The 27,500-nt window shown below is 41.5% G+C and overlaps 2 protein-coding genes and 1 long non-coding RNA gene across 3 annotated transcripts in view; 2 read left to right on the top strand and 1 right to left on the bottom strand.

The window, feature by feature from the left end:
• Positions 1 to 3,565, bottom strand: part of dpf1 (double PHD fingers 1) — a 52,125-nt gene extending 48,560 nt beyond the window's left edge. Inside the window, exon 1 of the mRNA XM_018687624.2 lies at positions 3,466 to 3,565. Coding sequence (XP_018543140.1) covers positions 3,466 to 3,548 — 83 coding nt within the window. The 5' untranslated portion in view covers positions 3,549 to 3,565. The remainder of the gene's footprint in view (positions 1 to 3,465) is intronic.
• Positions 3,566 to 5,601: 2,036 nt separating this feature from the next.
• On the top strand, positions 5,602 to 15,624 carry si:ch211-11n16.2 (zinc finger FYVE domain-containing protein 1). Its single transcript, XM_018687630.2, is given in 13 exon segments — positions 5,602 to 5,846; positions 7,198 to 7,488; positions 7,584 to 7,797; positions 8,957 to 9,174; positions 9,264 to 9,350; positions 9,352 to 9,371; positions 10,367 to 10,475; positions 10,569 to 10,666; positions 10,751 to 10,868; positions 11,735 to 11,905; positions 12,004 to 12,196; positions 13,382 to 13,480; positions 14,347 to 15,624. Coding segments are annotated over 13 exon segments (1,968 nt in total). The 5' UTR covers positions 5,602 to 5,729; the 3' UTR covers positions 14,580 to 15,624.
• A 6,158-nt stretch (positions 15,625 to 21,782) lies between these two features.
• Positions 21,783 to 26,735, top strand: LOC108890630 (uncharacterized). Its single transcript, XR_001962182.2, has 5 exons — positions 21,783 to 24,134; positions 24,885 to 24,970; positions 25,848 to 25,908; positions 26,117 to 26,155; positions 26,418 to 26,735. It is a non-coding gene; the product is annotated as an uncharacterized LOC108890630 (long non-coding RNA).
• The last annotated feature ends 765 nt before the right edge of the window (positions 26,736 to 27,500 follow it).

The raw sequence follows: 27,500 nt of genomic DNA, 5'->3' as shown, positions 1-27,500 counted from the left end.
GTTTGCTTTGACTCCACCCTCGACGACTCCTGATAGGGATCCACTGGACAACGGAATAACGGACTGGGAATAATATAAATTGGGAGGGTGGGGGGGGTCGTTTTCTGCTTCTCCCGTGTTGTTTTCATTTTGGACTACAAGTTCAAACCCCCAGCAGAACTACAAATTCCAAATTTCCTGGCTGGAAAAATCACGCAAGGTCCCAAAGCAGTGGAGCTGACTGACAGTCAGTTAGGTAGCACTGGAGAAATAGGTCATAGAGCTAAAAATACTTATCTATGTCTCTCTCTTTCTCTCTCTCTCTCTCTTTCCCAGTCTCTCTCTATCCTGTCGTCTTTCTTTTTAAAAAAAAGACAAAGTAAAACAGATAGAAAGTCTAAATACGGGGGGATGATGAAAGGAATAACTCAGAAAAAGAAATACCCTTAAAAACATCAGACCTCAGGCTCACTCCCACGAATAAAGAACAAACTGAGAGCCAGAGAAAGGGAATGAGAGAGTGCAACTGTGCATCTGTGTGTGTGCTTCCTATTGTGTATTTATATATATATATGTGTGTGTGTGTGTTACTGCATAAATGAGCGAGTGAGGGAATGGAAAAAAAGAGGGTAGGGGGGGGGGATTGAAAGAGAAAAGAAAGAAAAGAAAAATCTAGAAATGGTGGATGCTCAGGCTGTGGTTTGCAGCCGTTGTGCAGGGCTGTTTGCACACAGAGCCGGTTATTACACCGAGCTCATTTAGCCCGGCTCAGTCAGGCAGGCAGGGAAATATTATTATTATTGTTATATAGGACCCTGCCACATCTCCCCTCCTCTCTAAGCAGCACAAAGAAGCAACACACGCCACATTTTTTACCAAATCTGCCACCTGTGTCTTTAAATTCAGAGATTCTTGCTCTTAGTTGCACTTTGCTGCAGAAATATTTCAAGTTTTATGCATTTTTTTGTTTATTTCGCGAACAGGAAGTGTCAGAATTGAGTGCTGCAAATTGAAATGTTGTATAATTATATACGTGTGACGTATAAACACTTCCTGTCTGTAAATCCCTGCAAAAAGGAGCAAGCTTTTAAAGATGCAGAGAGAAATTTCCCCCCTCAGTACTTCTTTCTGAATATCAAAGTAGTGATTCGCAATGTAAAGAAGTGTGGCGGGTGTCGGGGGGGTTGTGAGGGCGGGGGTCGGGGGGTTGTGGGTGGGGGTCGGGGTGGCTCCGATGGTTCGAAGCCAAAAAAAAAAAAGAAGGACAAGAGCGAGGAAATGGCTGAACAAAAGGGGCGATAGCAAAGAGAGTGATGGATGGAGGAAGTGATGAAGAGAGAGGGGAGAGAGGAAGACTCAGGGAGGAGGGGGGAGGAGGGGTAGGGGTGATGGGAGGACAGAGAGAGATTAAACGAGCGTCTAATCCAGCAGAGAGAGAGACAGAGTTTATAAGGAAATGCCCGGTAGATTTCAGGAGGCGACAGAATTCACATCCACTGAATTAATTATAATTTCCTGCAGATATTCAACAAGGTTTAAGGATATTTAACGACACAACACAAGGTTTTGTCTTATTACGAGGCCCCCCCGACACTGAACCAAAATTTTTCTTTGCAACAGTCGTCTCGTCTTGGCCCATTTTACTGGATCAGCCCCTAATTTGTAAGCCGCTAATAGCAAGTTTGTTTGCACACATGCTAATTACTGAGGGGGCTCGTTTTTATTTTGTTTTGTTTTTAGAAGAAGCTGGTAACTGGTTGTAGTTAAACCCCGATACTGGCTTTTTCAGAAGCTGGAGTGAAGCAGCATGCAAGCAGCATGCGAGCAACTTCCTAAAAAATCAATCAAAGACCACGACTGAAGATTCTTCCTTTATTTTGAATTGACTTCCCACTCCGAGCCTCCTCTCCCGGTCTGTCCCGGTCTGTATTATGTATTCCAATGCAAATCAGTCAATTTAATCCCCTGACATGGTGTCACCGAGGGCCTCTGGGAGCAATCAGGTCACACTGTGGCTCTGCTTGGATGAGCAGGAGAGGAGGAAGAGGAAGTAGAGGAGGGAGAGGAGGATGCTCCGTCCAGTCCATCTACTGAATAATATCCCTGAATATCAGCTCATTAGAGCACAGTTAACCCTTTACAAACGCGTTATTCTTCTCTAAATGAGGTGTTTGTTATGTTTAGGAATGAGATTATTATTTTTTTTAAATGCCATCACAGCCAATCAGAGGCAGCACAGCAGTTACAATCCTCTCTCCCTCTCTCTCTCTTCCTGTCAAGTGCTCTTCAAAACAGGCACGTACAGGGGCAGCCGCTCGTGGAATTGCACGAAATGTCGCCTGTGTGTCTGCATCTCAGAGGCTGACAGACACACAGACAGACCGAATCCCTGCTCAGGTATTTTTTAACAAACCCCCTGCATGTGCGCCCCTCTCTCGCCTCTGCACACAGGTCTGCCTTGTGACTTTTCTTTGTTTCAAACTGCCAAAGCTGAACCTTTTGTGCGCCTCAAACTCTCCCCCATATCCTGGAGCTATTATAATTATTTATTTGTTTATTCTTAAAGCTTAGACCATGTGTAGGTCCACGCTGACAGACGCACATCAGCCACCTTTTTTTTTTTTTTTTTTTTTTTTTGGCCGGGAGCCCAGGCGGGCAGCAGGCGTCTGCATTCCGGTGAAACCAGTCTCAGAAAAACAACAAAAAACAGAGAGAGTAAGAGAGAGGGAGAGAGAGAGAGAGACCCCCCTCCCTTTAAATAAAAAATGCACAAAGAGGGGATCAAACTTCACGGGAAACCCACCCGTTAAAAGCCGCACAAAATAACCGTTGACGGCTTTTTTATAAGCGGCAAGTGTCGGGAGTTGAAGCCGAACATCAGCGTCTTTACCCCGGCCGCTGTATCTCCGAGAGGTCCGGCGCTGCAGCCTAAAAAACCCCGGAGCTTCATCCTGCCTACCTGTTCACCCCCCTCCTCCTCCTCCTCCTCCTCCTTCCTTCACCACCACCACCTCACACAGGTACCCCTCCACCTCCCTCCTCCCCCGGCCCCTGCCGCTCCAGCCCTGGCGGCTTTGACCGTGATCTTGGCTGGCTACACCGGCGAGGGACATACCGGGTCACCCAAATCTACCTCCAGCATTCCTCCATATCCCTGCACACACACACACACTCACAAACACACACATACACACACACACACACACTGCTGCTGCTGCTGCTCAGGGACACGGTTTAGGATGTGGATCGCATCGGAGCGCACTGTAAACCCCCGTCCTTTAGAATAAACACTCGAGCGTTAAATCGAACTTTTCTTTAGGCTCCAATCCGCCTCCCGTTACATTATCTCCACCTTCCGCTGTGTGCACCGCATGTATAGATGTGTTGGCAATCATGCTGAGAATTATCAGGGAATTTAAAACTGCACTGACAGCATGCACAGACACAAAAACGCGCAACCGCTCAGGAAAAACGTGTTGTACTTACGATTTGAGGGGGTTCTGCACCGCTGTGGCCATTTTGATATAGTATGATAGAATGCAACACTGCAGAGCCCCGGTATTGTACATGTAATGTAGCTGCTATTTCAATTTCATTCATTCTCTGGGGCTGCGGCTGGAGCGAGCAGCCAATGGGAGACGGAAGCGCTCCGTGACAGCTTTGGGGAAGTGTAGTTTTTTACGCATGTCAACATGAAACATGCCGAGGAGCGGAGCACTACAAGTACCGGCGGGGGTAGCGGTTCGAGTGGACCACCACGGTCCCGCCTCGGACTTGTAAGGGCAAAGCCAAACCCCCCCCTCCTCTCCCGACCCCCCCGAAAACAGCCGAATTTATGATAATGAAATAATAACAGCTACAGTAGGCTGCAGCTTCGGTTTAAACACATTAAAATAAGAAATTAATGCAAATAAATGATTTTAAAAGCAGGTTTCTGTGCACAGGAGGACACCAGGATGACATTTAAGGTGGTATTGGCACAGAAGATAAGAAGAATTATGTTATTACTCACTTATAATGATGGCCACAAAAGTTGGAGTTATTATTGTTAACAAGTTAATTTAATTTCACCCTATTTTACAGTAAATTAAGAGACATAACCTCACACCAGTGGTGGCATGTTGACCCCCCCCACCCACCCCCCCAAATTAATCGTATATTATCTGAGCTAGGTGGCCCTGCACTGAGCAGCTTTAATTATTCATTAATCAGGGGTGGTGGGTTGGGGTGGGGGGTACAGGCCCTTATAATTGATTCTTTCAGACGTTTGTCTCTCTTGGTTGAGCCTGGAGAAACGCTGGGACCCTCTCCAAACCCCTCACTCCTCCTTCCTTAAGACTCGCTTCCTTCCTTAATTCCTTCCTTAATTCCTTCCCATCTGTTTGCTCACTTTTCTGCCTGTGTCTTTAGGTGAATCCACATCAAACCGCCTCTTATTTTATGTGTTATGTTTGACTATACGACTTATTTCAACTATTAGAATAACTGTAGTTGAATTCTTTATCCTGGATTAAGGAGGGAAGGGTAGGATGGAGCTCTGCCAGGACTGTTAGAGCAGCAAATGCTGGAATTTCTTTCTCCCATGTCATGTTAGCAGTGGCGCCGCTCTGAAGCCATTCAGTGACATGTGATATTTATAGATCTGTGCTAACAAATATTTAATGAACATTAGCTAGCAGCTCTAACATGGCAGCAGCGCTCCAATAAAACACTCTGCCAGTTAAATGGAAACTTTGAGTCCTGTGTGGGGCTGTTGCTGTGATTATGAATTAGCTGCTGATAATAATTTTCAGGTTCAGCCGGTGAAACACAAACATGGAGTTTAATTTTATTTGTCTTGTATAGTCACATTTAAGCCTTAAAACTCTACTACAGGATAGAAACAAATATTTTTTAAACTGTGAATCATCTCGTTTAGTTTTATTCTTTTTTGTTCCATGATTTCTGAAGTTTGGTCAATGTCAGGTTGAGCGTTATGTCTGATTTTGACCACACGGTGGCGCTGATGCACCAAGAAACAACACGACCACTATACTGTATAGATGCTGCATTCATGGCACGGCTTAAAGTCGGACTTTACAAACTCCAGACTCGGAAAAAAACGATTTTTACGCATGAGTAGGTCGATTTTTAAAGTAATTTTTTTAGAGTAAAGGTTTCAGGAATTATAAGAATAAATAAAGTTGTATTAATTGTGTATAATAGTGAAGCTCTGAAGAGAAATTAAGTAAAAACACATACAGAAAGCATTTCATGAGTCTTTTTAAAAACGTTCTGTGTACAGAGTGTGTTTTATTATTTTAAGTTTTTATTATTTTATTAAATTCACACTGAAATCCCGTAAAGTTAGGGATTCCCTTTACACTTCTGCATTTATGTAAATGAAATTTACACTATATAATCAGAAAATTTACAGTGAATTCATTGTTATAGGCTTGTTACATGTTCATAACTGCCTATTTAACGATGCTGTTACGTTTAATTATAATATTATGAGTAATTTTACATAATATATAATCTTCCATCTGAGATCACAGAGAAGTTTTCGGATTTAACAAATTGTCATGAACGCACCAGAAACACTGTGCGTCTTACGTCACGCTCTCGCTCGGCTCCTCCCCCGAGCAGCGTCACTCGTCCACGCGCTGTTGTTGTGATTGACAGACGGACGGGACTGGAGTCATGCTGAACTTTCGCTTTGCTCCTCTCTCGCTCCGTCTCAGTTATGATTTAAAGTGATTAAACCAACGATGTCCGAGATATTGATGAAGGAAATGGAGAGCATATCGATCGGTCCGGTGAAGGCGGAGGAGCGGGCGGACGGTGTCCGGAGCTTCCTGCTGGTGGACGAGCAAGAAAACCTGCAGGTAAAGTTAGCTAACGTCAACGGAGCTAACAATTAGCAGCTAGGCTAAGAAGAAGAAGAAGACAGCACGGATGCTAATGAAGGCCATTAACTGTGTATTGTCACTGATGCTAACGGCTACAGTGCAGATACACGAGCTGAACTAGCTTACAAAACACCGAGCTAAAGTCAGTAAAGTTAGCTTAAAGTTAGCTTGTCTCCACTGTTTGCTACTGGAATAAACACTCAAGCTAGTTTTGAGGGGGGGGGGGGGGTTAGCTTCAGGATATGTTTTTGCTAACGAGAGCTAATGATACCCTCAGGAGACTGACGTTAAAGGCTACACCGGAGGAAGGTAAGGCAGCAAAAGTGTGTCTCATTGGGAAAGTCCCTGGTGAGTCATTCAGTACAGCTGACCCACAGGGAGGCACCCGCTTATTTGTTTGTATTGTTGCCACAACTGTAGTTAATTATAAATACTTTTATATAAGTAGCCTGAGATGCAGCCCTGTTTGTACCACTGACAAGCTCAGATTGTTGTCGTGAGTGTTTGATAACGTTACGGATAAGAAACCTACAGAGAGAGATCCTGTACCAGACTCCACTGACAAAAACAGTAATTTTACCACACAGGAGAGCAGGAGTTGCTGGAATAACGCTACCTCGATCTGCTGGTTTGTTTGTGTCATTATGTGGTAATTTTACTGAAGTAAAGGATGTGAATACTTCTTCCACCACTGGAAGTTGCACAATAACACAAACTAACTAACCTGTAAAGGCAGCTTTATTTCTGCACCTCTGAGGTTGTGCTCGGTAAAATTCCTGCTTTTGTCAATGGAGTCTGGTTTTAAAATAAAGGCTGTTTCTTGTTAAAGAAAAGGATGAATGGAATTCCTATAGAGATAGACCTTTTTATTAAAAAGATATGTAAGATCCTTTTTGTTTTGCCAGAAACATCTCTATGTAACACCACCAGACTCCATTGACAAAATAGGAATTTTACTCAGGAGTGGCTGGAATTCTGCTGCCTCTGGAGTCTGGTAGCGATATAACAGCTGTCTTCTGGTTGAAGAAAAAGGTTTGTCTGTGTAGGAATCCTAACAACACTCTGAGCCTGTCACTGGCAAAAATAAGCACTTTACTGACTGACTTTGACGTGGACTGTTGATCATTGGATCATATTGCAGCAGCTGTTCTCACTCAATACTGCACAAATTCCAAAGATATTTGTCCCTATCAGTTCATTTACACCTAAAAACATGGAAAAATAAAATCCAGGTGAGCCAGCGAATTATGTGAAGACTGCCCAGTAATCCATCCTCTGTATGTAAACTAAAGTAGAAGCTAACTCGTTCCCCCTCCTCTCCCTGCAGGTCCGCGACGAGTCCGACTTCGTGGACAGACTTGGGTGTGGGGACGTCGCGGGCGTCAAGGTCCTCTCCATCTTCGGCAACACTGGCGACGGCAAGTCCCACACCCTCAACCACATCCTGTTCGGCGGCGAGAGCGTGTTCTTCACCTCCAAGTCCCCCAGTTCCTGTACGGTGGGAGTGTGGGCCGCCTACGACCCTGACCTCAGCCTGGTCGCCCTGGATACCGAGGGCCTGCTGGGAGCTGCGGCCAATCAGAACCAGAGGATGCGGCTGCTGCTGAAGGTAATTTTAGTAGCTAATAATTTACAAATACTAAATACGTCCCTGTAAATTTAGTTTGGGAAAACAGTTAGATTTGTTGTATATATTCGTCCAGGTGTTGGCAGGTGTCTGATATCGTCATCTATCGTACACGAGCCGAACGCCTCCACAACGACATGTTCCACTTCCTGAGCAGCGCCTCCAGGGCCTACCTGAAGCACTTCACCCCGGAGCTCAGGGCCCTGTCCAGCCGCTGTGGCCTGGACGTGCCCCTCTCTTCTCTGGGTCCGGCCGTCATCGTCTTCCAGGAGACGACGCACACTCAGCTGCTGGGTCATGGTAAGACGAAGGAAATGCCTGCATGTAGGGCTGGAAAATTCCCAGAAACTTTCCATGGGAAGTTTAGCCTGGGGAATTTTGGAAAAATTCCAAGTTGGAATCTTTCTGTGAGAATTAACAGGAATATATGGGACTATATGGCAGTTAGCGGGAATTAATGGGAATATATGGGAATTAACTGGAAACTTGGGGTTATTTATACAAACTGTATCACATACAAACATAAACTCTTTTTTCCATAAGCGTGCAAACTAATACAAATTTAAATTTAAAAACTGACTTTTTAAATTTGTTTGTGAGTAGAACTTTAATTGACTCTGTTAGTAGAACAATAAAAAAACTTGAATATTGAATGAAATAAACATAGTTCCTCTGACTAGCTTACATTTAGCATATCTGATTTGCCAGCTAGCTACTGTATAAACACATTGTGATTTATTTATTGCTCATTAATCTTATGTTGTCCGTAGGCTCAGATGCAGTAATTAGCAGGATTTTAGAAATTATCTGTGCAGGCTTTGCATTAAATCTGGTTGTTTTAACCAATATTGTGCTGTAAGTTTGTTTTTTTTTTCCAACTACTTTTAAGTTCCCAGTTATAGGCTAACCTGCAATTTTGCAAATTTCCAATTTATTCCTGTTAATTTCCATAGAAATTTCCCAGCTTTGAAAATTTCTGGAATTTTGCAACCCCACTTGTGACAATAATCCAAGTTAACCAGTTTTTCTAACTCTGGTTAGAAAGTTTAGTTTACCTGCAATTTTGCAAATTTGCAGTTTATTCCCGTACATTCCCGTTAACTTCCAGTTTATTCCCATTGTTTCCTATATATTCCCATTAATTCCCGTATATTCCCATTAATTCTTGTATATTCCTGCTAATTTCCATATATTACAGTTAATTTCCAGTATCTTTCAGTTAATTCCCATATATTCCTGTTAATTCCTATTAATTTTCATATATCCCAATTCTGTATATTCTTCTGAATTCCCATATATTCTCATTAATTCCCATATATTTCCAGTTTATTTCCATATATTCCTGTTAATTCCCATAGAAATTTTTTCAACTCTGAAAATTCCTGGAACTTTGCAGCCTTGCATGTATGTACCCTCTCTCTGTGGTTTCTGTTATCCGACTAAATCTTCCCCCTCGTAGACTCCAAGATGGCCGGCCACGCCGACACGCTGCTCCAGAAGCGGTTCCACGACCTGGATCTGGGGACGGAGGCCTTCAGCTCGGTGCAGTACGTCGGTACCCAGACCATCAGGCCTCCCACCAACTACACCAGCCTGCTGGACGCCGTCAAGCAGCAAGTGAAGAACACCCACACCCGCTCCCCCCGCCAGCCCGGCATCGTTTTTCACGCCCTGGAGGTAAAATGGCTGACCGTTACCTGTGGTGTTCAGTTGTAGATAAGTTCAGCAGAGAGATGGAGGAACCTTTGCTCGTTGTTTTTCCTCAGGCACTGAGCGAGCGTTTCCGTGGCGAACTGTCCGACGACAAGATGACGCTGTACTCCTTCTTCCCAGACGAGTACTTCACCTGCTCCTGCCGTCTGCCTCAGCTGCAAGTAAGTCCCAAACACCTGATTCCTACAGACAGGGTATATATCAATACCAGACTCCATTGACAAAATCAGGAATTTTACCGAGCAGAACACAGGAGCTGCTTGAATACTGCTGCCTCCATCTGTTGGTATGTTTGTGTTATTGTGTGGTACTTTTACTTAAGGGTTTGAATACTTCTTCCACCACATAATAATACAGATAAACTAACAGATCAAGGCAGCGGTATTCCAGGAACTACTGCGTTCGGCTCGGTTAAATTACTCTTTTTGTCAGTGGAGTCTGGTACTGATATATATTGATGTTTCTGGATAAAAATTGTGGATAGAACTCCTACAGAGATAGACCTTTTGTATTTAAGAGTAAGATCCCTTTTTGTTTAGCCAGAAACATTGCTGTAGATCAATACCAGACTCCATTGACAAAAACAGCGATTTTACCTGAGCGGGAAAACGAGCTACTGGACCACTTCGATCAGTTAGTTAGTTTGTTTTGTTGTGTGATTTTCAGTGGTGGAAGAACTATTCAGATCCTTTATGTAAGCAAAAATGCAACACAACAACACAAACAAACTAACAGATGCAGGCAGTGGTATTCCAGCACCTCCTGTGTTCTGCTCGGTAAAATTTCTCTTTTTGTTAATGGAGTCTGGTACTGATGAAATGGCTTTTTTCTGGTTAAAGAAAAAGGTCTGTCTCTGTAGGAATCCTAACCATAATGTTGTCAGACATTTATAACAACAATCGTTCCTCTTCTTCTGAATTTCCACACAACCATTTAAGGTTAATAGAAATCCTGTAGCCGTCCCTGGCTGTGGATGTTAACTGCCTGCCCACTGGGACTCATAAACCTTGATGTGTTTTCCATGTTTTTGGAACGAAAGATGTGGAAATCCCCGACTATTTTTACTTCTTCTGTATGTGAAGATTTGTATAAAATCCCACTCTGGCGTCTGTTAATGTCGTCTGAACCTCGTTGATTTTCCTTGTCTTGCCTCCAGCATTCGGTGTAAAAACGGGATGAACCATCTCAGAGACAGAGTCCCACACATGGCGGATGGACTCTGCCAGTATGCACACCAGTTCAACAACAAGGTCCTCATCTGCAAAGTAAGTACACCCCCTGTTTTGTGCTGTTTCCAGGTCCTTCGTTAACATTTTTAATATATTCTCCATGTTATTATCTGCGTGTTGCGTCTGTAGCGATGCTATGAAGGAGGCCGGGAGGTGATTGTTGTGCCCAAGACGTCAGCGTCCACCGACAACCCCTGGTTTGGACTGGCCAAGTACGCCTGGTCAGGGTAGGTAAACACACACACACACCTGTCTATTACCTGTCAGCCAGTCATATCCACTCACCTGTCTGTTGCCCCCGCCTCCGTCAGTTATGTGTTGGAGTGTGCGAGCTGTGGTGTGATCTACCGCAGCAGACAGTACTGGATGGGAAACCAGGACCCCGAGAGCAGCGTGGTACGATCTGAGGTCAAGCACGTCTGGGAGGGGGTGAGTACCAGAAACTTTTTATTAAAGAGTAAGATCCTTTTTGTTTAACCACTAACATCGTTATTTATCAGTACCAGACTCCATTGACAAAAACACAAATTTTACTGAGCAGAACATGGGGAGTTGTTCATCTACTGGTACCTTCATGTGTTAGTTTGTTTGTGTTAATGTTTGACTTTCAGTGGTGGAAGAAGTATTCAAATCCTTCACATAAGTAAAAATACCACACAATAACACAAACAATTTAACAGATGAAAGCAGCAGCTCTTGTGTCCAGCTCGGTTAAATTTGTGTTTTTGTCAATGGAGTCTGGTACTGATATATTGTGATGTTTCTCGTTAAACAAAAAGGATCTTACTCTTTAATAAAAAGGTCTATTTCTGTCGGGATCCTTTTCCATTGCAGGACCAGAAAAATCACTGAATAACAGTACCAGACTCCATTGACAAAAACAGGAATTTTAGCGAGCAGAACGCAGGCGCTGCTCACCTACTGCTGCCTTGATCTGTTAGTTTGTTTGTGTTATTGTGTGACTTTCAGTGGTGAGAGATGCATTCAGATACTTTACTTAAGTAAAAATGCCACACAATAACACAAAGATCAAGGCAGCAGATATTTCCAGCAGCTCCTGAGTTCTGCTCGCTAAAATTCCTGTTTTTTCCTATGGAGTCTGGCAGTGACACAATGCACATGTTTTTGTCACATAAACCCCAAACATAGGCATGTTACAGCCAAAGATTGTAACTCCTCCTTTGTTGTTACACACTGTCAGCCTCTAACTTGTGTACTTAATGCTGAAATTATTATTAAGACACCTGATGGATGAGAATATGCACCATTTCTTCATCCCTCTCTCTTTCTCTCAGTCGGACACCTTCCTAACCAACCACCAGAACGCCGCCCAGAGGGTCCTGGATGGGATGAACTTTGTGATCCAGTCGGTATCGGAGTACAGCACCGGCCCCACCAAAGCCGTCGCCGCCTGGCTCACGGACCAGGTGGCGCCTCCTTACTGGAGACCGAACACAGAGATCACAGTGAGTCTGAGGAACTAAACCTGAGACACACAACAGACACACTGACGTTTGATGTGTTGCTAACATCGTCATGTCCTCCTCCTCCCCTCGCTCCTCAGGCCTGTCACGGCTGTCAGAAGGTGTTCGAGGAGGCGGAGAGGAAGCACCACTGCAGGTCTTGTGGCGAGGGTTTCTGCCACCCCTGCTCCAGCCACAGGATGCCGGTGCCGGAGAGGGGCTGGGGCACGGGACCCGTCAGGGTTTGTAAGGCCTGCTACCGCCAGGGAGGTCCACCGGACACCAACAGTCAGGGTAAGATAAAGATCAAACCCGGTGTGAGTGAGGGTTAAAATCTGTAATTCAGGAGAGTAATTGATTTATATTCATCACCAGTCAGGACTGAATTCTTCAAAGTCATCGACCGGTGTTGACTCTATTATTTATTTCCATCACACTTACTGAATTCATTAATACTCTGTGGGCTGGATGTGGCCCACCAGCCGCTAGTTGATCAGTACGATTGGAAAAACGTCTTGTCTTTTTGTTTTACACTCGTTCATTTCATTACATCGCAAATCACACACTTGACATCAATATTTTTCGTCATTTTGACGTCGCTTTGCATTCTTTTGCTCAGATGTAAACAGGAGATTTGCCTGAAGGAAAAACAAACAAACATGGAGGAGAGTGAATCTAATGAATGAGAAAGAACCAAGGCAAAACAAGGAGCTCATAACTATGAAAAGGGTCCACTTTGCAAAGTGTTTTCTTTTTACTTTTTTATGTTTTATGTGTTAATATCTAGTAAAATAGTTGAAGATTTGCACAAAAGTTAGAAATAAAAGGAGAAAAATAATTAAATATTGTTAAGTACCTTTTATTTGTTGTTTATGATTGAAAACGAAACAAGAAAGAAATGAACTACATTGAGTTCATGGTAAGTGTATACATAACATATATATATTAATACAATATAATGACGTTTAAAATGATCCTTTAATGACCTACGTGAATGTCATTAGAAACTGCACCTTATTAATTCATCCGTTAATTATTCTCCTGATTAATTGATTAATAGTTGTCATAAAACAGTGAAGTAACAAAAATATCTCGAAATATTAAATTAATTATAATATGAGACAAAGGAAATCAGCAAATTCTCACAGTTGAGAAACTGAAACTGGAGATTTTTTGGTGTATTTGCTTGAAAAGTCTCTTATTAACAAAGTTAATTTCTTTCAGTCGACTAATGGATGTAATCGAGTAATCGTTGCAGGTATAGTCATGTTAGGTTGTTTTACTGTATTAATACAGAGCAGGTTCAACAAACATTAAATTAGTTTCTCAGCTTTCCTTTTTCTGTTAATCTAATTATTCTTTGCAATATGAAATCTCAGAATTTTGAGATTTAAAGATACAAACCTAACTAACTAATAAAAGACACAAAGCTGCTGCATTGTGGGTAATGTTACTGCTGCCTTGTGTGTTGTTCTTCAGTGTGTAAGGTGGAGCCTCGTGGTCTGATAGCTCGCCGGGTGACGGAGGTGGCTCAGTCGACGCTGGACATGGTCACCACAGCTGTGGACTATCCTCTCTGTGAGTGCAGCTGGTTTCACGTTCATGTGACTAGTTAGTGTTTGGAAATGACTGACAGAGACGAAAATCTATAGCATCGTTACTATAAATGTCTGACAATATTTTGGATAGGATTTCTACAGAGACAGAGCTTTTTATTAAAGAGTAAGATCCTTTTTCGATTAGAAACATCACTATATAATGGTACCAGACTCCATTGACAAAAGCAGGAATTTTACCGATCAGAACACAAGAGTTGCTGGAATACCACTGCTTCTATCTGTTAGTTTGTTTGTGTTGTTTGAGTGGTGGAAGAAGTACTCAGATCCTTAACTTGAGAAAAAATGCCATGTAATAACACCACATAAACTAAAAGATTTAGGCAGCAGCTTTCCAAAAACTACTGTGTATAGTTACTATTTTTGTCAATGGAGTTTGGTAGTGATAAATCATCTGTTTCTGGTTAAAACTCTTTAATAAAAAGCTCTGTCTCTGTAGGAATCATATCCATAATGTTGTCAGACACTTATAATAACAATCTGAGCCTGTCGATAACAAAAACAAGAACTTTAGTGGACGTCCGTTGAGGTAGACAAATGAATAGCTGTCTCTAATTCTGGCATATGAGGTGGATATATTGAACAATGGCTCCTCTGCAATCAATTAATGTCATAAATAAACATTTAATGAGCTAGATGCTATCCACCCATCTGAGATATTTAATGGCTGTTTGGAGATTTACTCCATAAACATTAATGAAGCTCGGGCTCCTATAAAGTGATTCACACCAGCCCCAGTTTATGAAATATAAAGCAGTCTCACTCATATATTATGCTCCAATAAAAATTTTAAACTAATTATTTACTGTTCTCGTCCACTCCCCTCAGGTTTTGTGAAGGACGTGGCCCGTCCGGACTACTGGGTGCCAGACCAGGACATCACCCAGTGCCACCAGTGCTCCAAAACGTTCACCCCGGTCATGTCGAAGCACCACTGTAGGGCCTGTGGACAGGGCGTGTGCGGACCCTGTTCCACGCATTTCAGGCCTGTGCCTTCCCGAGGCTGGGATCACCCTGTCAGAGTGTGCGACAGCTGCCACGCCCGGACCGACAGTCTGTGATTCCTGTTTTGTTTAATTTTTTTTTTTTAAACGACTTCTCAGAAAGTGCACTCAAGTCTTCCTCTGATCCAGAAAAACACTGTGAATCCTGGCTCTGCGAACAAGAGGGGATCGACTTAACAGCACTAAAATGGCAGAACTGGAATCAGCCTTGTTTTTTTTAGTTGCTTGTGTGTATGGCTCTTCTGCCTTCCTTGACCAAACACAACCTTCACTACAGCTTCAAGATTGACTGGACGAATATTTTTAACTGACCCGTGGCAATTTTAAAAATGAAGACTTTAACAATTCCCCTCTGTTCTTTTTACAACGGCAGAGCTTGAACTCTCAATTTTAAGAGTTTAAAGGATTTTTAGTACCAAGCCCGGCGAAGAGGGGGTTTGAAACTGATGGATATGTGGTAGAAAACACATCCAGAGGAGTTCAGACTTTGCGTACATCTGCGTTACTCAGGGCAGGAAGCAATGCAAGGTGTAAAAAACAAGAGCTACAGCAGCGTGTGCCTTTATGGGAACTTTGATTCCTGTTTCTGTAGCCCTGTGCAAGGACTAATGAGATTATTTGTGCCTAATTACAGAGCCTTGCTCCTCTAACTCTTAAAGTTGTATCTACAATATGGTGAAATGCATAGAAAGATAAAAAACCTGTAGCGTAACAACACATTATAGACATTCCAATATATGGAAAAATACCTGTGTATTAATGTAGATTTACCTTTCTGATGTTAACTGATGCCTCAGAAAGATGTTTTAATATAATGAAATCACCTGCACTAAACTGGACAATTTCTTTACTCATATAAAAATATAAAATCACTTGTGAATGTAAGGTACAAATTATAAACTCATTGATGGAAAATGTTACTTTCTTTAAAAGGGAGGTTCTCTGTAATGTAATCGATGCATTAATGCTGTTATTTCTTTCCATGTCTATAAATAACCAATTCAAATTTAAAGTTGTTTTCCAGTTAAATCCAGCAATTGACAATCTTGGTTTTATTTCTTTGGCAAATCAGGCTCATCCAAATAAAGAAAATCAAGAGACATTTTGTGTCTATTTAGTCAGTTACTTTCAGCCATTTAATGCTTCTACGCTGATGACACTCTACCGTTCATTCGTCCGTCCCATTCTAAAGCATGCAATATCTCTAACACCTTGATGGAATTTCTTCAAATTTGGCACAAACATTCAGTAAATGGTGTAAATGTAAATGATGAACTACACAGAATTTGGTGGCTAAAGGTCAAAGGTCAATGTCACTGTGACCTTACAAAACACATTTTGGTCCAGTAACTCAAGAACTCATGGGCGAATTGTGACAAAATTTCACACAAGCATTAGCAATAGTATAAAATATTGAAGTGATGACATTTTTCGATACAAGCTCAAGGTATCTTCACGTTTGTTTCTGCAACATAAAAGATGTCATTAAATCTCCCACTCCTGATGTTTGAAGCTTTTACGTGTCTTAAAAAAGGCGGTTGCTAACAAGTGTCTAAATGAGACTACAGAGGTTGTCAGGGACGTTAACATGAAAACCCATCTACTCACCAGTCCACCTTTGGATTGGAGATTGGATTTAGGCTTCAAACGTCAGAACAGTGGTGTTCATCTGTAAACATTAAGGATCAGAAAATTTTCTGGAATAATCCAAAACCCAGTGAAAAAATCCCATTGGCTTTTTGTCGAGAGAACCAGGGCGATCCTAACCTTCAGGTTGGACTATAAAAATACGTCATCCCCTGCAACACTCTTGTTAAGCACCCTTGCTGAAGAGATTGTGACCACATTCTCTGCAACTTGACTGTTTGGCGGAGGCGTACAACCATGAGCCGGTAACACCATTTCTCTCATCCTGTCTGTATTTACTGACAACCCTTTGTCCATAAAGTACATAATTCTCTTTCTTTGTGTTTGTTTCCCTTCAAAGACGGATGACGTTCACCCAGAGACTTGCCAACGACGCTGCTATGTCCGGTACAGCAGCTGACAGGTAAGTTTCCATTTAATTTCTTTCCTTCTTTACAACCTCCAGTTCGAGGTTATCTGAGGGTCACTGTCCCTGGTGTCCAGAGCAATAATGTATCACTGATTATCATCCATGAAGCAGTAATCATTTCCTTCGCAAAACAAATTATGCACACCTAAATTGATTACAGCCTTACAGTCACAGATTAGACACAGTGTGGAGGCAACAGACAGACAGAGGAAGGTAAAGACTGAGTAATGTTGAGCTGTAGATATAGTCTTCTTTTTGTTTACTTCTACAGCATATAGCAGCTGCTCAGCGTTTGTTGTAACTGTAGAAAGAGACTTCAGTAGAAAACTCGCCTTGGTGTTGGTGTGGACAGGCAGGAGGTTTTGACTGAGTGACTCTGGTGCTGCTACAGATAAATAACGTTGTCCCATGTGTCTGCACTGTTATTACTGTGTGTGGTCCTGCAAACCGCTGTGGGAAAAATCCATCACAGAACATTAGTTTGACCGAGACACATTCAGTCTGTTCAGTTTTCTCTCTACAGGCCTGAAACAGGTGGAAAATAGCATGTTTCAGTGAAAATCTGAGAGAATCCTGACCACTGTTTTGTCGTATTGATGTTATTTTATGGTTGGAACAACTCTTTAAATATAGAGTAGAGGGATTTCCTTGAATCCAGTTGTGTGTTTGGAGAGCATCTATAAATACATCTATATATCCTATAGGTATACACAGTCTGTACCATGTCCTAAAGCCTTAAAGCTGCAGGAAAGGAAAGACAGTGGAATATCTCAGTTATAGTTGGAACAAAAAATAAAGGGAAGTTGTTTTAAGCAAGATCCAAGTTATGTAAGACTTTGTAACCAAGTAATATTGTGATAATAGTAAGTAACGTTTATTTATGTAGCACCTTTCAAGAACAAAAGTTTTTCACAGGCAACTGGGCATGAGGAGCTCTCAAAGTGATCACCAAAATCTTGAATTTAACCCTAAATTTTATGAAGAGCTGATGTAAAGAGGCCAGACCTGGTGTCACATGGGACCTTTCAGAGGACCTGGTGAGAAGCCATATATTTAATGTAGGCGATGTTCTGTAAATGATAAAAACAAGATCATACAAGACAACAAACATATTTAGTCCAATCTAACACTGCAGTTGATGAACTTTGAGGACTGTTTTGATTTAGTCCTTTCTTCTTTTGTTCTTATTGCTTAAATATATGCTGGTGTTCAGCTCTGGTTTGGCCGGGGGCCTCTGTGTTAGTTTCGGTCCAAAGACATGCAGGTTAGATGGCAACTCTAAATCCTCCTGTAGATTGGTTGTTTGTCTGTATATGTAAGCCGTGTGATAGACTGGCAAGCTGTTCAGGGAGTACACCGCCTCTGGCAACTTCCCTCAACGACCCTCAAGGGATTAGCGGTGGAGCTAATTAGGATGGATGGATGCTTTTGGGTCCTGGTGATATCTGCTGTCAAACCTGCTGGATTTGAGTCCTGTTGAGTTTAAAACCCCTGAAAGCACTTTAAATATTGGTTATAGGTTCCATATCCTGAGCCATAATCCATCAGTGTGAAACAGTGTTGAGACATTTACCAGTCTGTAAAGGTTACTGGTATAACTTCAGGCCTTTAGACGATGCACAGTTTAACAAAGACCATACAGAGCTTTGAATAGTTATACTGTCATTGAACAGGTCCATGATGTGATGCCTTGTTTCTCCACTGGGTGGCACCAGATGAACAGAAATGTTGCAGCTGCACCTCAGTAAATTTTTCATGAGACCACCCACTGTTAATTGTCCCGGGTGACTCCCAGCAGGGGATTCTTACTATGAAGACGTCCTATTTCAAAGTCAGAAATTAGCATCTTCTCTGCCACTAAGTTATTGATGATTTAAGACCAGAAACTGGTGCAGAGAGGTGTAATCCACTGTGGTTTAGCACGTAGATCACATGGTTTGTGTATGATTACACGTTGGATGTTTATTGTTTGTAAGCTTTATGTGATTACATAAGCTTACAGTGCAGTCGGGATCATAATAAACCCGTCGTTTTAAAAGTAAGACATAAATATTAGTGTTTACTGACAATCTGTCCAAGCACATGATGCCAAACAGTGAGTAAGCACTACGACTCGTCATCTCTGTCTTCCTTTAGGCTTGTTAGGTATAACACAGCTCATAGGAAAGGTCCTCCACCTCCTCCTCCACCTCCTCTGGTTCAGTGGTGTAGTAAATAGACGATGTACATCACCGCTCGGCTGATCAGCGGACGCCAAACAAGACTGGCTCTGGTCCTCTCTGGCACCAGGAGCTGATGAGTGACAGCTGCTGCCAGAGGGTGGTAGAAGCTGACACTGACAGTGTGTGTGTGCTTGTTACTGTATTTGTGGGGTCCGAAAACCGGGATCCCACTATACTTGTGGAGTTTGACACAAGAACAAAATGCTGCATCAGGCTGTTTGAGGGTGAAGACCTGGTTTTAGGGTTCAGGTTAGGTGTTGAGTTGTGATTGTTGGGGTTAGGGTAGGAGGAAAGGCCTTAGGTGTACAATAGGTGTTCATCACGATGCAATATCGTATGGATTCAATAGACAACAAACTCTTGCTACAATATGATTTAGATTCGAATCGATTCAGCTGATGTATCCATGTTTGGATGGCAAAGGATGTTACAATATGTACAATGTCTGATCATTCTGGATCTGCTGATTATTGAATCGATGTGGATCGATGTATCCTTACACCCCTAGTGAACAAGGATGTGTGCTTAACCTGAATTTGCCTGGACTTGAATTGATCTGGTGGAACAATCATACCACAACGAAGCTAGTTCTGTAAGGAGCCCCTCTGGTGACATTTGAGGGAAGAAAAAATGGTGACCCATGTGTATCAGTATTAAGTGGTAGAGTTGAAGGCAACTGGACTCCTTTTAGGTTTCTTGAGGACATTTCACCTCTCATCCAAAAGGCTTCCTCAGTTCTAGAGGCTGGTTGGGGAGTCCCACATATTTAACCGCTTGGTCTTGGAACAGAGGTGGTTCAGCTCAAGGTTTCTGCCCCTTTAAAGGAAGTCTTTCCTCTCCACTGTCGCCTTGTGCTGCTCATGGTAGAAACTGTTGGGATTCTTTTTCGAAAATACAGTACTATAAAGAGTCGGGTCTAGACCTGATCTATTTGAAAAGTGCCTTAAGATAACGTTTGATGATTCATCATGAAATAAATAAATTTTATTCCAAGGCTAAAATAAAATGAAATCAAGTTAAAGTTGTCCATGTTTGAAAGCAGCTACTGAGAAACCCATGCCAATAAATCAATAAACAACTGAACAATAATAATTTTACTGTGGCGACAAGTCATTGATCTCATTCCTTCAGCTTACTCAAGCGTGGCCACTACTTAATGATCTTGTTCCCATGCGTTTTTAACTCATGGCCATGTGATATTTGTTTACCTTCAAATGTCACCAGTGGGCCTCTGTAGTTTTGTTCTCTATCCTCTCTTGCACTGTTGCTCTCTGCAGGTATTTGTAGTCTGGATCATGTAAAATGAAAAGTGAAGTGAAGAGTTTTGATGTTCAACAATACATTTATATATTTATTTATCTAAGTTGGACTCTGTGTTTTTGGAGAATGTGTGTGAGATTATTTTCTTTTATTTTCTTTTACGTCCTTTTTATTTTTGCGGCACCATACAGGAGTAGCACTTTCTTCTTCTTCGTCTTCTTCTGCTACTATTTTTATTACTCTTAATGTAATTATCTCCTGCTCCTTCTCCAGCCGCCTTGGGCCTTGTTCTGCTCAAGGTTTCTGTCTCTAAAAGAGATTATTTTTTTCCCCTTGCAACTCGCAACTCAGACCTCTGTAAGCTAATATTATAAAGAGTACGGTCTAGACCTGCTCTGTATTAAAAAATGCCCTGGGATAACTTCTGTTGTGATGAGTCTATAACGCCACACGGGACGATAACGGTGCCAAAACTTTTAGAAATGCCAGAAGCAGTTGTTAGTAATCTGTGTGGTTCTGCAGATGGGGAGCCGATTGTGTGTAATGTATTTGTGTAAATGTGTGTGTGTGTCCTTGCCTTGGCATTTGCGGTTGCTTCAAACCCTGAGGGCCTAAAGTCAGTATTTCTTGACGAATGGAAGCTTGTCACGGCCTGTTTGCACATTATCACGGATCACCACTTCATTTTCTTTTCGAGTGTCGTCCTGTAACATTTATGTACGCTGCTGCCCCTTTGTTGTGCCGGTGGAACCAGCCGCTGCGCTAATCAATAGCAAACATAATGCAATTAATCAATGTAATTACTTCCTCAGTAGCTTCAAGAACTGCAAGGTCACATTGGAGACATTATATCCATTGCAATTAGCAGCATTAGACTCGTGTGAGTAAAGATTTCTGACTTAAAATGCAGGAAATATCAGCAGATCTCAGTCTAAAAGCTTATATATATATATATATATATATATATATATATATATACAGTGTAGTGTGTGTGTCTGTGTGTGTTTGTGTAGCATGGATGCACTATCCAGTGCTGATCTGACAATCTAGCCATGGCCCATTACACAAACACCATTACTGCTTATACTGCTATCAGACGCCGGTATCACACGCACAGATGAACACACACATCCTTCCTTTCCATCTCTATTTAATTATAAACATACAGTATACACAGCACACACTGATGCAAAGAGCTGAAAGCTTCATTTTGCAGACATCCACTAAAAGCAGCACAGACAGAGAGAGAGGGAGCGCTAATTGGAAGTGAAACAACATGGCCCACAGTGATGTTCTCCATCCACACACTCAGAGATCTCAGCCTGCCTTCAAGTATTAGCTGAAAATCACACACATTAATCTTCAAATTCAAGCTCTAACTGTGAAAGAAGGTGTGGAAATAAATAAAGGATGATATTGTATTTTCAGGATACTATCGTTTCATTCCTGCGCTGTAATTTATACGCACAGGAGGCAGTTCTTGCAGACGGCTGCACTTTTTTCCAGATGTAGTAAATTAGTTTTACAGCGTCGCCGTGGCAACCGGGCATCTCCCATCTCTTTTGCGATGTAGGGCTGTTGTGAACTAACTTTACCTACACACAGAGGCAGAGGCTGGTGGAGTGTAAATTTTTAGTGTAAATGACTGACAGGGACGGAGCCACCAACAGCTGCTCTAATGTAATACAATGTGCAATTGTCCACCTCAATGGACGTCCACTAAAGTGCTTGTTTTTGCCACCTAACAGGCTCAGATTGTTAAGTGTCTGACAACATTATGGAAATGATTCCTAAAGAGGTAGAGCTTTTTACTCAAGAGTAAGATCCTTCTTGTTTAACCAGAAACTGACCTTTTATCAATACCAGACTCCATTGACAAAAGCAGTAATTTTACCAAGCAGAACACAGGAGTTGCTGCAATACCGCTGCCTCAGTTTGTTGTTTGTCTGTGTTGTTGTGTGACTTTGAGTGGTGTAAGGAGTACTCAGATTCTTTACTTTAGTAAAATTACCAAACAACAATACAAACAAACAAACAGATGGAGGCAGCAGCTCCTGTGTTCTACTCGGTAAAATTCCTGTTTTTGTCAATGGAGTCTGGTATTGACATATAACAATGTTTCTGCTTAAACAAAAAGTATGTTACTCTTTAATAAAAAGCTCAATCTCTGTACTGAATTTACTGCAAAGATCAGTGTGTGATCACTTCCTTTTTGTGTTTTTGCATGTGAGAATTTCCAAAGTGAACATGCTGATGAGAAAATGTGTGATAAAAAACAACAAAGAACCTACTGTACAAAACATATGGTAGTCTAATGTTGTCTCGTTAACACTCTGACTTTGATTCATCTTCCATTTAAGCAGCACAACACAGTTAATCAGTTACAATGATGGACGCAGCATCGCTGGAGAACAAACGTCCGTCCACTGGAGACTAAGAGCTGTGCTGATCGTCCCTCCTTGACTCCACGGCAACACTCACTCACTGACTCTGACCTCAGATCAGAGGACAATGGCTGGGTGAGAGTTACTGCTACTGCTGCTTGAGAGCTCAGTGAGTGTGTATGTGTGTGTTCGCCCCATTTCTCACGGCCCTTAAGAAGAAAAGAGGCCTTGTCTTGTTCCATTAGTGACCTGAGCAGCAGCAGCACTGTTCAGCCCGGCTGACTGGAGGACAGTGCTGGTTAGACAGCACTACATCCAGGAGTGAGGGAGGGTTAACAGAGACAGGAAGGAGACAAGGTGCAGATAAAAAGGGAAGGGAATAAGGCAGCATGCATGTACAACAGGGGGATGACATATTTTTGTAGTCCAACCAGGAAGTTAGCATCACCCTGGTTCCCTCCACAAAAAGCCAATGAGATTGTTTCATTGGGTTTTGGATTATTCCAGAAAATATCAGATAAAAACATCAGATAATCTTCACAGATGAACACCACTGTTCTGATGTTTGAAGCCTGAATCCAATCTCCAGAAGTAAAAAGCTAATGTTCGGCTATAAACCAACTACACCACGGTCACATGACGTCAATGTCTCCACCACTAAGCTTCCAACTGGTCATTTCATTTAGCTCTGAGCTCTTCTACAAAAGCCTTTCTTCTTAGAAAGTTAGTGAGAGTTTGAAAGAGCGTGAGTAGAAACACAACAAATCTGTTCGTCCTGAGTCCTGTGTGATTTGTGGGTGCAACACAACCTTATTGCTACAAGCGTTTCTTGTTCTTTCCAGACTTTATCAATGTTGCGTCTGTAGAATTAGCTCTTACAGTTAACCTCGATTATCAGGGAGGTAAGTCAATGTCGGATGCATCATGTCTACAAGAGAGAGAGAGGATGAGGTCCACAATCAACAAAGACACACATCACTGAGATGTTACACGAGTGACAAGGTAAATTAATTAATAACTGAATTAATAAGTGCAGCCCTTAACCAGTGTGTTAGATTATAGTTGGATAAGGCAGATTTGATTCTGACAGCAAATAATGTCTGTAAATTAGTTGACACAGTAAGTAGCAGTGGTAGCTGTTGATGTAACGTGTTGTATTAAAAAAATTAATTGTTGTTACAACTCCACATTTCAATCAGTCTCTCTTCAATGTTTTCAATTATTCCTCCAGGGTCCAGCGGCAGGCAGGACTTGAACCTGACTCCTCCCAACTAAAGAGCTCGACCTCGCGGCCGCGAACCAACCCATCGGACCACCAGAGCCCTTCACACTCAGCTTCTCTCTCAGCTCTTCACCCATCAACTTCCGCTGATTCAACCAATCACGAGCGGAGCTAGGCGGGCCACAGTCGGTCGACCAATCAGCGCCTTGTCTGACGACGTTGGCTAGCGTCTGTCGTCATTCGACGAGACCTGAGCGGAGGAGAGCAGAGCGGCGGACAAACAAACACGGAAAAAACGAGTAAAAATACGGAGTAAAATCAACGTTTGAGTCGCCGCTTCGTCGCCTCAGTTTGTTAACACACGAAGACTCTTCATCACCGAGGAAATCTGGATATTAAAACGAGCTTTGGAGCTGTTTTTGTCGAACACGAGTGAGGCTGGACGCTGAGCACACGTGCGGCGCTAAGGTAAGGCTAACAGCTAGCGGCTAACTGATTAGCGTGGAGCGTTAGCTTTAGCTTTAGCATTAACCCTCTCGTCTAAGCCTATCTTTTGACCTTCCTCCTATTTTCAGTCACCTTTATTGCCTGGGTAACAGAGTGTTTGTGTCACTTGCAGACATGTTGTGTCTTTGTCAGTCACTCTGGTCGCTAAAAGTCAGTTTGTGGTGGTTTGTCAGAGCTTTGTGATCGCGCTGCGTCCCAGCTTTTTGTCGCTTTGTGGCAGTTTTGTATCTTTGCGGTTGTTTTTCTTCATTGTGAGTGTCTACCTGCTCGTTCTACATCTGTTTATCAACATCCTTCTGGCTGTTTTGTAGTTTTGTGTCAGTTCCTGACATAGTTTCCTGGTTGTCTTGTGCTCACTTTTTTTGGGGGGGGAATTTGAGTAAAAATCTGGCCATGTCCGTCCATTCATCCTCTCGTGTTTATTAGTGAGTTGTCATTTGTTTGTGTTGACTTCACACTTGATTGAGCTCAGCTTTGAAAACTAGATTTTAACCCCCAGCCTCAAACTGAAAAGTGGAAACTACATTAAGTTCTACTGAAGTACAACTTGAGTAAGTGTACTCAGTTACCCGAGGAGACCTTCTTCACCTCAAAGTGATATTGTCCAGTTTTTAGCAAAAAGTTTCTTCATCTCCTTCACTGATTTAACTTTGGATCAGTATTTTTTTTGTAGTTTATTAGTTTTTCAAGTCTCGTTCTTGTGTTTTCCAGGTTTTTCCAGGCCTTTCCAGGTCTCCAGTCTCCCTCTCCAGCTGCTGCAGCCTGGACAGAAACACCAGCTCTCACACACCACAGAGGTATGAGTCCTAAACATTTATCCAGTCTGAACAAAACGACTTGATCAGGTTATTAATGCTTGGAGTGTTTTTATTTAAATACACAGTCAGGTCAAATCCAGCACAATAAACACAACAGATGCTCAACTGTTAAAAGTTATTGTTCAGTACCAGTTAAAGTATATTCACTTTGTTTGTACATCAGAGAAAATCAGGACAAAGTTTTGGTTTTTATTCACTAAATATTTTGGCATAAACACACTGTATTAGTTATGTGTTTTAACCACAGGAAAAAAAGTTTAATTTAACTAGAAAATAAGCTGCTGTTATAAACTCTATCTTTGTAAATCCAAAATATAAAGTTTAAAATCAGTTAAATATGAAATCACACACGTCATATTCAGGATGTAAAAAACTCCTCACTCTCAGTCACTGTCATCAGAGCTGATCATAAAGTTTGAGTAATGGAAATATGAGTAAATTCATACTAAACTTAATCAGACTGAATTAATGAATGTTACCTTTATTTATAAACTAAGACAAAACAACACATTAACTAAATATGTGTTAAGAAGGAGAGTGTGTCGTTTCCTTTCACCTTTAATCTTTAAAACTTCCTGCTGTAATGTTTCTGTCTGTGGTGTAGTAGTAACAGTACTACAGTGTAGAAATACTGACACAAGTTCAAACCCTGCATGTAACTTCAGAGTGTTTATGATGTTCTTCACAGTAAATCACATGATCACTTCAGTGGTCGATCGACAGACGGCAAAGACACAAACTTCAAAGCTTCATTTTTAAAATGTGTTGCTCTCAGTTTAACATGGACGTGATGTTTGAAACAGGTGACGGTGTATTGATCATTTTCATTTCTATGTTTCTTCTTTATTTCCTCCAGGTGTCACCACTTCATCCAGAGTGCAGAGACCAGGACCAGGATCCACCACGGAGACCTTCAGGTAACTTTGAGCATCAACAGTCCACCACAGACACTGAGTCATTAAACTGTGTAACAGTTAATCAGTAAACAACCTTCAAACAGACTCATTAATAAAGTTTATTCACACAGTTCATGTAGAAAACTGATTCTATTCTCATCTAATGATCAGTTGTTTGTTAGAAGTCGTCAGAGATTCTGTTTTTAAATCAATCGTCTGTGTTTTTCAGGTGAATTCACAGAAACGTCTGGATCCACTGAAGGTGAAGGTAGGAACAGTTTTATTTCTTTACAAACAACCTTAAACATTTGATTATGAAATCATTAACAGTGTTAAATAATTCAATCAATTCTGCTTTAAAAGCAACAATTTCCTGGAATTAAACCGTAGGTAATGGTTTTAATAACCAACAGTAATTGAACAGCAGCTATTCTGGTAATAATAACAATTTATTAGTAATTGTGGTAGAATTAATTATCAATTATTGATTGATGATTGAACAGCAGTATTAACACTCTGTGTCTCTGCAGGAGGAGGAGGAAGCAGCTGATGAAAGAAAACCACAGAGTGATGAAGCTGTTGATCACAGACAGACTGACAGACCTGCTGCTTCTAACAACAAGACACTGAACTCAACTGGAGACACTTTGTTTTATTGTCCCACCAACATGTGATGGAGCTGTGAGCTTATTTCACACTAACACGTCTCCATCAAACATCTTTAACAACACAAAACTGTTTATGATCAATGATTGTATCATGAACAGTTAAATGTCGTTAACGTGTTCGTCTGTAAAATGACCTCACGGCTCCGTCACAGTGGGAATAAAAACAAAGTGTTTGCAGTTGAAGTTTGCTGATGTTTCTATTGAAGACACTTTGTTTTTATTCCCACTGTGACGGAGCCGTGAGGTCATTTTACAGACGAACACGTTAACGACATTTAACTGTTCATGATACAATCATTGATCATAAACAGTTATGTGTTGTGTTAGTCTGTGGAAAAGAAGCGCCTCCTAGTGGTCAAACCTCTGTCATTATCATTACTGTGATTTGTTAAATGAAACAAAATCATTAAAGTTTCTTTTGAATTGAACTGAGTCTCTGTTTTCAAACTAATGTCATATAAATATTCTCTACTGAGCTGATAGATTAACTACTGTTCATACTTTTTATTTTATGTAGCTACACTGAGAAAAAAGACAATTTAAATGGTCTCTTAAATACTCTAATTACTACCTCTACTCTTATGGATTACTTTTAATGATACAGATTAGTTTTAACTTTGTTAAAGGTGTCAGGTTATAAAGAGTCAAACTGCAGCTCAGATGATGACAGAGACTCAGTGATAAAAACAATAGACGAACTCTGACCTTCTGGAAATCTCCACGTCTGTGTCTCTTCTCTCTGAGCTGCTTTGAGTCCTGAGGAGAAAATAACAACAATCATCAGAAACCTTTCAAACCATCACAATAAAAACACAGAGGGTTTCTGGGTAATGAAGTTCAAACTATCAAAAGATAGAAAAATAATTTGGAATTATATTTGAAGGTAAAAGTTTTGTTCTTCTACCAGGTTGTTATTTTAGAGGAAATAATGACCATTTTTGACCA

This window comes from Lates calcarifer, linkage group LG21, assembly GCF_001640805.2.
Source record: "Lates calcarifer isolate ASB-BC8 linkage group LG21, TLL_Latcal_v3, whole genome shotgun sequence".
NCBI classification, from domain to species: Eukaryota; Metazoa; Chordata; class Actinopteri; family Centropomidae; genus Lates; species Lates calcarifer.
The sequence above is the reverse complement of the archived record's forward strand: the minus strand, read 5'-3'. Positions and strand labels throughout refer to the sequence as shown.